The sequence below is a fragment of the Mus musculus genome, chromosome 1 (genome assembly GCF_000001635.26).
Source record: "Mus musculus strain C57BL/6J chromosome 1, GRCm38.p6 C57BL/6J".
Classification (NCBI taxonomy): Eukaryota; Metazoa; Chordata; class Mammalia; order Rodentia; family Muridae; genus Mus; species Mus musculus.
This window is the reverse complement of record NC_000067.6, coordinates 183,387,846-183,398,976: the sequence shown is the minus strand read 5'-3', so window position 1 is coordinate 183,398,976 and position 11,131 is coordinate 183,387,846. Positions and strand designations below refer to the sequence as shown.

General features: G+C 44.7%; 1 protein-coding gene across 4 annotated transcripts in view; it reads right to left on the bottom strand.

Annotated features, from left to right (window-relative positions):
- Taf1a (TATA-box binding protein associated factor, RNA polymerase I, A) overlaps positions 1-10,092 on the bottom strand; it is a gene marked incomplete in the record, with an annotated part of 21,317 nt that extends 11,225 nt beyond the window's left edge. For 2 of the 4 annotated variants that reach the window (NM_021466.3, NM_001277957.1), the window contains 4 exon segments: positions 1,084-1,197; positions 2,898-3,067; positions 7,933-8,056; positions 9,887-10,092. In NM_021466.3, coding sequence (NP_067441.1) covers positions 1,084-1,197; positions 2,898-3,067; positions 7,933-8,056 — 408 coding nt within the window. 4 annotated transcript variants of the gene reach the window in all.
- Positions 10,093-11,131: the final 1,039 nt, after the last annotated feature.

The window sequence follows — 11,131 nt, the reverse complement described above, 5'->3', positions numbered from 1 at the left end:
GGGGGGGGGGGGAAGGGCGGAGGGAGGGGGTAGGGGGGGGGGAGGGGGGAGGGTGGGGGAGGGGGCAAGGAGGGGGAGTGGGTCGGTAGAGGAGGTGAGGGTGGGCGGGTATGGGGGACTTTTGGTATAGCATTGGAAATGTAAATGAGGTAAATACCTAATAAAAAATGGGAAAAAAAAAAAAAAAGAACCAGGTGCACATGGGATGGACACTGGACTCCAGAGCAAACTGGCTAGCTAGATTGTATAGCCAAAACCAGTTAGCTCTGCTTAGCAAGAAACTTGCTCAATAAGTAAGGTGGAGGATGACCAAGATCCCCAGTGTCAACCTCAGACCTCCAGACTTACACACACACACACACACACACACACACACACACACCACACCACATCACACACACAAATCAGAAAGTCAAACACATAACAACGAAACCAAGCTCCAGGAATGCAAACTTTAAGTTTTGCAGGCCGTATGGCTTCCGTCCCATTACTCAACTTGTGACCAAACTCTTACACAGCTTTAAAGTCTTGGAAAAAAAAAAAACAAAAACGAATAAATTATTTATAAAATTACAAAAGAACACTAGTGCTCTTTAGTTAAGAGTATATACAAAGAAAGGGCTATAATATTGTGCAATGTTCTCAGTTCCCTTTGCAAAAACCTATTATTAAAAGACAAGAATTCAGAGAGAAGGTTCTATACAAACATCTGGAATGTTACATTTGAACATGTTCAAGTTCCTAACTTGTTCCACAGGTTTGTTTTGTTTTGTTTTGTTTTGTTTTTTCCAAAAATGCCAGCTCAGCTCAAGCAACTTCAGCAACTGTAGGATCTGGCCTATGTACACAGTGAAGTGCAGCCTCAGCTCTGACGGCCAGAGGCAGACTGACGCTTGCAATCAGATCACATGGACGATGGTTAGAAACAAGGAGTGAGCATCATCACAGCAGGGCTCTCCCGTCTCTCCTTTACCAGCAGCTCACATGCATTTCCTATGGTTTTCCATCTTAGCACTGATACAAGCAATTAACAGCAAATACACACTAAAAAAAAAATCTAAATTTACAAGTCTATATTCTCACCTTTAAATAATTCAAGACACCAATATTTTTCATCCGGTCAGCGAAGCTATTAAAAGTCTCCACATTGCTTTTGGGGTGGTAAAATAGAATTTCACTTCCAAGCTTCCAAATGATCTATCAAAGCAGAAACAGCAAAATAATAAATCCTTACCCAATCTAGTTTCTTCCTACAACATTTTGTTTTTCCTGATTATATTTAAAAGCAACCTATAATTACTCTCCATGGAAACCAGCACTGGCAGGCTTTACCACACTTCACCTAGTAAACCAGCACTCTTAACTAGGTGATAATCATTACAGCTCAAAATACCGGTGTACTGGTGTCGCTTCTGTTGCTGTGATCAAACACCACAGCCACAGCAACTTTTACAAGGAAGTGAGTATTCAGGCTTCCAGTACCAGAGGGCCAGACCATGACGGCAAGAGCAAGAGGCTCACAGCTGGAATGGCAAGCATGAGGATCGAGCGAGCAGACTAGAAATGATGAGGATCTTTGATTCTGAAAGCCTCTGGTGACAGACAGACTTCTTCCAGCAAGGCTCTACCTCCTGAACCTCCCAACAGTGCCCCAAAAGGGAACCAGTATTCAATGCCAGAGCCTACAGGGCATTCTCATCCAAACCACTCTGCCAGGTAAGAACAGCAGTGTCACGGTTAAGTTAGTGCTCTCTAAAAGGCTCCATAAAGATGCATCTTAATCCTGTCTAATGAGAGCTAGTTCTTTGTCCTGCCTTGTGAAGGGCTTTGCTGCTACGCACTGACAAGTTGGACGGCTTTTTACTGCTTTTTTGCCAGTTATCTGAACATGAGAGGCTGTAAGGTGTGAGCTATGTGTGCTGGCTGCCCTACGCCCAGACTGAACCAGGGCCTCACTTGAACATGAGTATTAGACAATGAAATAAAAACTTATCTTGCCCAGACTATATAATGGCTTGGAAATGCATAGTTTTCTGAAGATCCCAATAAAATACTTTTAAAAGTACTTTAAAAAACAAACAAACAAACAAAAAAGATGCATATTAAATGTGAACCTAACCTCAGCCTAAAATGGGTAACTCAGAGACCGGTTCCCACAGGGCCGGCTCCCTGGCACCACCCCATTCCCATGGAAACGCTGAAGCAGACATGTCTGCATTCCCTGAAATCTCATCCACACCGAGTGTATGTGCTGTGCATTTAGTGTGTCAATCTAAGACTATCAGAAAAGACAAACTGTAATGATGTATTGTTCTCAGACCACATTTTGGTGACAACTTAAACCCTGCTTTCTTAAGGGAGCAAATGTCTATTTCTCTCTCAACCTAAAAGAAATTAATAAAATCAGGTGTCTTTGGAAAAAAGAAAGAAAGAAAGAAAACCTTGCCTCTGTCTCCCTGCAGGGAAGGTGAACCCCCACACCTGGCTTTTTAGACAGCAGGACATCAGGAGTGCTGGCAATAGTGTCAATAAGAATGTGGAGAAACCATAACGTCAAATATTTCTGGTACAAATAGAAAATGGCAAAGATACTTTGGTAAAAAAGTTTGGTAGAATGTTAAGAGATTAAAAAAATAAGCTACAATTCCACTCCTCAGTATTTATCAAAGAGAAATTAAAGAAAGCATCATGCAATACCACATACATGAACAGTCAGGGAACCCTCTGATGAATGCATGCATAATATGTGGTAGTCCACACAATGGAAACTGACAATAAAGGAATGGGCTAGGCCAGCTTGGTGGTATCATCCTAGTACCCAGGAAGCTGAGGCAGGAGGATCAAAGGCAGTACTGTGGGTGGGCAGTGCTGTGTTCCACAGATGGACACTTGTGTACCTCAGGGGCAGCCTGTCTCTTGTCGGTGTCTGAGTCCTCCAGGGTCTGCAGGTAACTGTGCATATACTCTGCAGCTTGCTGCCACTGGTGCTTCAGCAGGGCTTCCTGGATAAAGCTTAAACAAGCACTTGTCGTCTGAGCAAAATCCTTCCTCTTCTTCCCTCCAGTCACTGTAGCAATGAACACAAGGACAATCGCTCGAACTGACGCACTCAACTCAGAGTTCAATAGACACAAGGTTTAACAAGGGCAGCGGGTCCTACTGACCTAGCCTTCCCCAGTACCAGGCCCACTGACTTAAAGCAAGCCCTGTCACACAGTGTTGGTTTTAGGCCTCCCAACCCACAATAGAATGCTGACAGGTAGTCCTGGGTAGGTCTTACACAGGCAGCCACCACTGCTATACATTCGGTCTTCCCATACTCTTGAAACTAGCTCACAGAGAAACTCAAAGGAGAATTAAAAGCCCAAGCTGGCCATGCAGACACATGACTGTGATCTGAGAGCTGTGGAGGCTGGCAGGACTGAGTCCAAAGACAGCGTGGACAGCATAAGGAAAGTCTGTTCCAAAAACAAACAAATGAAACACCTTAACTATGAGCTGTGCTACCAGTTATTTAATAAATAACTTGGATGGAGTCTTCCAAGCAAACAGCACCCCCCCCCCAGTGTTTAAAATGGGAGAAAGGCACCAATGCTATCCTAGTGAAATATGGTCTTTATTACCTCCTAATGCTCTAAAACCCCTAGAGAGATTTTTTTTTTAAAGGATCAAGTTTCCAGTAATTCAGTGATAGTAAGTGCATAAAGATTAGAAGAATCGTAAGGTCTGTAAAGTACTAATACTCTCCATGGGAAGGGTACTTGGGCTTTGTCACACCATTGCATTGCACTGCAAAGGAGGCAGGTTAGACTGGTATTCCTTTTGCCTTCTGACAGGTCCTGTTTAGGCAGCTGTCTTTTTCCTTTCCTTTTTCTGTTTTTGTTTTGTTCCTGGTTTCCTGGTATTCACATGGCCCAGGCTGACTCTGCAGCAAAGTATGACCTTATTTCAAAACTCCTGGGATTACAGGTGTGCCTGACCACCCCTAGCTCTGGGCTTTAGCCTTTCAGCTGGATACCCTCATTTAAAGCAAGGAGCTAGGGACCAGCAGTGCTTCTAAAACACTGTGGGTGGACGCTGGCGAGATGCTCAGGTTAAGATCATGCTCTTAAAAGAGGAAAATCGGTTCCTAGCACCCTTGTCAGACAGCTCACAATCACCTATAACTCCTGATCAGGAAATCTGACACCCTCTCCTGGCCTCTGTGAGCACCACATACATGGCACACACACACATACATAAATAGGCATACACATGAAAACCAAAATAAGTTTAACATGCACATACACACACACACACACACACACACACACACAAAGTTAAACAGCCAAGGCAGAGGCTGTGGCTCAGTGGCAGTACAAGTTACTTCCAAGGCTCTGGATTTGATGCCAGTACGCCCCAAACAAAACATCAATGTGCATGTCTACATCCTCAAGCGCGCCGCTCCTTCCTAACACAGACCTTCTGGAGAGCTGTGCCAGTGCTCACGGCCTAACAGCCGAATGTGCATAATACCTGCAGCAATGATGGCGTGCAGAATGAATGGTTCCTACACTGCCCTTTGCAAGTCAGATGATTTTCACAATCTATGTAGAACTGCAGAGACACTGGAAACTTTTTTTTTTTTTTTTTTTTTTTGGTTTTTCGAGACAGGGTTTCTCTATATAGCCCTGGCTGTCCTGGAACTCACTTTGTAGACCAGGCTGGCCTCGAACTCAGAAATCCGCCTGCCTCTGCCTCCCGAGTGCTGGGGTTAAAGGCGTGCACCACCACGCCCGGCTCACTGGAAACTTTTTTGTTTGTTTGCTTGTTTGTTTTCCTTTTGGTTTTTCTCTGGGACTCACGAGATCTGGTAGCCCTATCTCCTAAGAGGTAAGGCATGTGCCACCATACCTGGCTTTGAAACTGGTAACTTAGGTTTTTTATAATTTGTTTTTGTTTTTTTCTACAACAGGGTTTCTTAGTATAGCCCTGGATGTCCTGGAATTCACTTTGAAGGCCAGGCTGGCCTCTCAAACTCACAGACATCCGCCTGCCTCTGCCTCCCAAATGCTGAAATTAAAGGTTTCCGCCAACATTGCCCAGCTACACTGGTAACTTTTAAGAGCTTATCATGCAACTTCAGATATACTGGCTAAACTTATCGCCATTCACTTCCTCATGGGACCCCCAAACTTCTTAGAGAAACTGAAACAATCGTAATAGAATTGATGTTATCTTTCCTCCATAGAGAAATAAAAATGCAGAATAGTCAAACTGTGTGGTGCACACCTGTAATCCCACCATGGCTAGAGAACTGAGTCTGGGTATAGCAAGACTCTGCCCAAAAATCAAGTGTGTGTGTCAGAGGGAGGAGGATAAATACCGAACAGTTACCATGCATTTATAAAGTAGCTCAGGAAAACCTGGCACCCTTATCTATCTTGCCAAGATAAAATTAAAATTAAAATTTACTCTAATACTTAAGTCCCAACAAAAGTTACGGTTGTATCTCAACTCAAAACAAACTTTAACACTTACAATGTACAGACATTAAGAGTATATATGCAGTGATAGACACTTAAAAGCAGTACTCTAAACCTTCTACCTAGCTGAATGTGTTGGCACCTGCCTTTGATCTCAGTGCTCAGGGGACAGAAACATGTATCTGTGAGTTCAAGGCCAGCCTGGTCTACAGAGTGAGTTCCAGGACAGCCAGGGCTACACAGAGAAATCTTGCCTTGAAAAACCAAATTGATTAATTAATCAATCAATTAGTTAAAAACTTCCATCTATTAAAAGCTTTTTCTCAATTTTTGAAAACTAGTAACAGAATATATTACATTTCTATATGATTTAGATTTACCAGATCTATTTTAAAAGTAACAATTTCTGCCGGACAGTGGTGGTCCACGCCTTTAACCCCAGCACTTGTGAGGCAAAGGCAGGAGGATTTCTGAGTTCGAGGCCAGCCTGGTCTACAGAGCGAGTCCCAGGACAGCCAGGGCTACACAGAGAAACCCTGTCTCAAAAAAAAAAAAAAAAAGTAACAATTTCATTTTAAAAATCCATCATGTGGTGAGAATGTTATCATTTGGAACTATTAAACTTAACAATGTATATAACACCTGAAAATTGCCAAGACAGTTTACTGAGTGCTGTGAGACACTGCACATAGCAAATTGAATAGGGGACAATGTAAGTAGAACCATGATGACAACTACAGTCCCTCAGCTGGGCATGGTGACACGTCTGTCACTCCAGCAATCACATGACAAAAGCAGGAGGACAGCTGCACATCTGAGGCCAACCTGGTCTGGGGAGCAAGTTCCAGACCTGTCAGGCTGGTCAGCAAGACCCTGACTTGACAGGGGCTGTGGGTGGGAGAAGTCCACAGCACAGACCAGGCACTTCCCGGACCATTTAATGCCAACTCTAATCAGCCGGGATCCTCAGCCGAATTGCTCACGTGTTCCTGAGACTAGCAGTACTGGAATTACCTGAAAGCTAATTAGAAATGGAGACTACTTCGCTTCAGCTGGCTCTGAAACAGACTCTGCATTTAACAAGAACTAAACAAGCTCCTCAAATCGCCAACAATCGGAGGCAACTAGCAAAATATCTGCTCAAATAACTAGCTTTCACTCGCCTAATTGAGGGCTGCTCTCGGGCCAAGCTCCAGCTGCCTCCTTGCAGTCGGTTAAAAGTACAGGAGCTGAGATTGGACACACCTGATTTGCTTCCATAATCACTATTCAGAGTTTAATTTCTCTGCGCAAGGCGGCACAGCCTTGAAAGCTAGCACTTGGAAGGCAGAGGTAGGCAAATCTCTGAGTTCAAGGTCAGCCTGGTCTACAGAGTGAGTTCCAGGACAACCAGAGCTACTCAGAGAAACCCTGTCTCAAAAAAAGAAAAAGAAAAGAGTTTAATTTCTTGGCAATCCAGATCCTCACATGAAAAATGCCATTTATTAAGGATTAACTTACTAACGGCAGCACCCCACTCACCACGCCCTTATACAGCCTGACGGAAGTTAACCCATGGAAAACCCTGTCTGCATCTACACTAGATGAAAACAAAGGAAAACGCATCTCAAACACACTCCATGCAGCAGAAGTCCCCTTAGCACGTCCGATGCATGTGCTCCTCAGTGAGGCCACAGCGCCTTCAGCTCTAAGGCCCCAATATTTTGCCCATGCTAAGATAGAAGTGCTTCCTTTTTGTCTACAGCTGTAAGAAAGAAAAGGAAGAGCCTCCCATCTAATCTTCAAAAGATAAACAGACACCAAGGTGACTACCTGTAATCCCAGCACATGGAGGCCGAGGCGAGAAAGAGACCAACCATGAGTTCTAAACCAGCTCGAGAAACATAAGTGAGTTCAAGGCAAACCAGGGACAAAGAGCAAGACCCTGTTTCAACAACAAATAAAGTAAAATATAAAAATAAAATCATAAAATTAAATTTTAAAAAGGGAATAAAAAGAGCAAACTCGCCTGGGTATCCATTCTGTGTCTGTGTTCACTCCTAATGCTTCCTGGTGGAGGAGTGAAAGGCTTCAACGCTGTGTCACTCACCCACAGCTTCAACGCTGTCTCACTCACCCACAGCTTCAACGCTGTGTCACTCACCCACAGCTTCCACGCTGTGTCACTCACCCACAGCTTCCACGCTGTGTCACTCACCCACAGCTTCCACGCTGTCTCACTCACCCACAGCTTCCACGCTGTCTCACTCACCCACAGCTTCCACGCTGTCTCACTCACCCACAGCTTCCACGCTGTCTCACTCACCCACAGCTTCCACGCTGTCTCACTCACCCACAGCTTCCACGCTGTCTCACTCACCCACAGCTTCAACGCTGTCTCACTCACCCACAGCTTCAACGCTGTCTCACTCACCCACAGCTTCCACGCTGTCTCACTTACCTACAGCTTCAACGCTGTCTCACTTACCTACAGCTTCAACGTGCTTGTGAAGCCATGGGAAATGCATTCCCGTTTTAGAGAGCACCGACGTTTCTGGGTTATCCTCTGCCACAGCCAGCTTTGTCAACTCTTCACCGAAATCACTCATCATCTATTCCAGAGAGTATTAGTTAGCTTCAGCACATGCTAACCCACCGGAAACTGAAGCAGCTACCTCTTTGTCTAATGAGGATCATTTGAGTAGCAACTCATTGTACCTGTCAGGTTGTTTTTTTAAGTATGCATTCAATCTGTTTAGGTCGGCAACAGGTGAAACTAAAGTTCCACTTTAAAAAAGAAAAAAAGAAGAGTGGGGACTGGAGACATGGCTCAGCAGCCAAGAGCACTTGCTGTTCTTCAAGAGGACCTGGGTTCAGTTCCCAGCACCCATACAGCAGTTCAGAGCCTTCTGGAACCCCAGTTCCAAGGCATCCAACCTCCTCAACAGGTACACAGCAGTGTGCATAAATGTGGCAAACACTCATACACAGAAGATAAAAGTAAAATAAAAATCGTTTTTAAAAAAATACAGTACAGCTATGTATCAAGTACATACAGAAACGAAACATCCTTAATTGCAAAGTAAAAAACTCGAGCTACAGAAAGAAGCTTAAGAATATATAACACACGGGGCTGGTGAGATGGCTCAGTGGGTAAGAGCACCCGACTGCTCTTCCGAAGGTCCGGAGTTCAAATCCCAGCAACCACATGGTGGCTCACAACCATCTGTAACAAGATCTGACGCCCTCTTCTGGAGTGTCTGAAGACAGCTACAGTGTACTTACATATAATAAATAAATAAATCTTAAAAAAAAAAAAAGAATATATAACACGCACGTACAGTAGCAGCAGTTGCTAGTATGTATTCGGAACTTAACCACATAAATAGCCCATAAGTTATCTAAGATAATCATAGCAGCAACCGTATTTCCTTCCAAGTTAGGACTGAGAAACGGTGAAGACAAAAGTCTGGGAAACACAAAGCACACAGACGAGCCGGTATGACAAAAAACGTAAGGGGGTCGGCAGCGGCCCATGGCAAAGAAATGACTCGACAAAAGCAGCTACATGCCACTGGACATGGATTTAAATGTCAAAATGCTCAAGACCCTTGTTCTGCGTATCCATCAAATACTGAAGCTACGAATTCCACTGAACGCGTCCCTCCCTTCTGCAATCCCACAGCATCACCCTAGTTCGGTACCCTCACCCTTATCAACTGGCGTTGCTTTCTTTGTTTTCTGCGGTGCTAGAGATCGAACCTGAAGCCTGCTGACAAACGATTTCTTTCTTTTCTTTTTGGGGGTGTTTTGTTTTGTTTTTTTCCGAGACAGGGTTTCTCTGTGTAGCCCTGGCTGTCCTGGAACTCACTCTGTAGACAGGCTGGCCTCGAACTCAGGAATCCGCCTGCCTCTGCCTCCCAAGTACTGGGATTAAAGGCGTGCGCAACCACCGCCCGGTACGATTTCTTTTTTTAATATTACACTTTGTTTATTGTCGGAAGAAGCCACGGCGCACGCGTGGAGGTCAGAGAATCATCTAGAGGGGTCCTTCAACTGTGTAGATCCGGGGATCGAACTCACCCGGCTTGACAGTAATTGCCACTACCTGCTGACCCATCTCCCAAAGAGTTGGCCAGCCTCAAATTTTGTTTCTCCGCCTTAAATCCAGATTAGGCCTTTAAAAAAAATCAATCTCAGCCGTTCCGCGAAAAAGTTTGAAATAGCACCTGAATTAGAAATCGACCTTACCACACACGGTAAGGAGACAACGCAAATCCTTCCTTGGCCCTCAAAGACTCAAACTGGCCTGGGGAAGGTTGGCGTGGTGGCTGTTGCCACGGTAACCAAAAGTTCACGATCTCTGTAACTTACGGTCTCAGAGCCCAGGAGCACAAAGTCAAGAGGAAACCGCAGAAGGAACAAGCAGGAGGCTCACACACCTTTTCCTGTTTCACTGAAAGCGCAAGGCGTACGGAGCCCGCGAGCCGCTAAATCCAAGCTCCAGAGTCGCCCGACTCCACGTTGTTCGCCGCCCCGGAAAACCCTGTCCGGAAGCAGTTAACGAGCGCTTCCTGGGAGCTTGCGCAGAACCAGCCTGGTGGGCATTCAGGTAGTGCGCATGCGTGGCCACGCCCCCACAGGAGCGTTACCTGTGGGAAAGATGCAGAGCCTATCCAGCTCTGAAGAGGCTTCCGGACGAGGCCCGGAAGTGGATGTTGACTTCCGCCTCCCCATTGGTTTGGCCCAGATTGACAATTTAGCCTGAGCCTTAACGAAATTGGAAGATTTCCATCGCAAAGTCGAGTGTGACAAGGGAACGCATAGCCGATCCCAGTTGCTGCTAGCATCTGATTTAAGTGACTTCCTGCCTCACAGTTTGAGCAAGAATCTTTTTCCTTTTCAACGTGGATTGTTGTAGGGATGGGTCTGGATCCCACTTTCATGAGAGACATTCACAGCCATGTGTTAATTCTGGAGGTAGATAGTGGAATTGTTAAGCCTTTGAAAAGGACCATGGAGAATGGCAGATGTATTTTCAAGGGCTGATCCGTTAAATGAACAGACTGGCACCAGTGGTGAAAACACGCATTAATGAGTAAAAGCTACAGGAAGACAACTTTAAAGTTATTGGAACTAAAATAAAAAAGAACGTACTGAAGGCTGCATAAGTGATGGCATGGACTCCTCTGGAACTTTGAATTTACTGCTCGAGAACAGAATCCGAGTATCATAGAAACCTAAGGGTCTATAAAAAGACTTTGTATGAAGAGTTGTTTTTTTTTTTTTAATGCGATGGGTATTTTATTCCGTGTTTTCTATGTAAACAGTATGCAGTGCTCATAGGCACTAGAGAAAAGTTATTTATACAGTTCTTTGTGTCTTTGCCCTTACTGTTTCTTTTTGTTGCTGAGTTTTTGTTTTGTTTTATTTTTGTTTCTAAGACCATGTTTCAGCATTGCCCTAGCTGTCCTAGAACTTAGTCTGTAGACCAGGATGGCCTCAACCCAGAAATCAGTCTGGCTTCCAAGTGCTGGGATTAAAGGCATGTGCCTCTATGCCTGGGCCTTTAAACCTATACTCCTAACTACAGGCAAAGCTAAACTATGTGACAAAGGAGGGGCAGTCACACACACACACACCAAGATAATGATTAGCTTGTCATCTGGAATCTTGATTTATCAAAA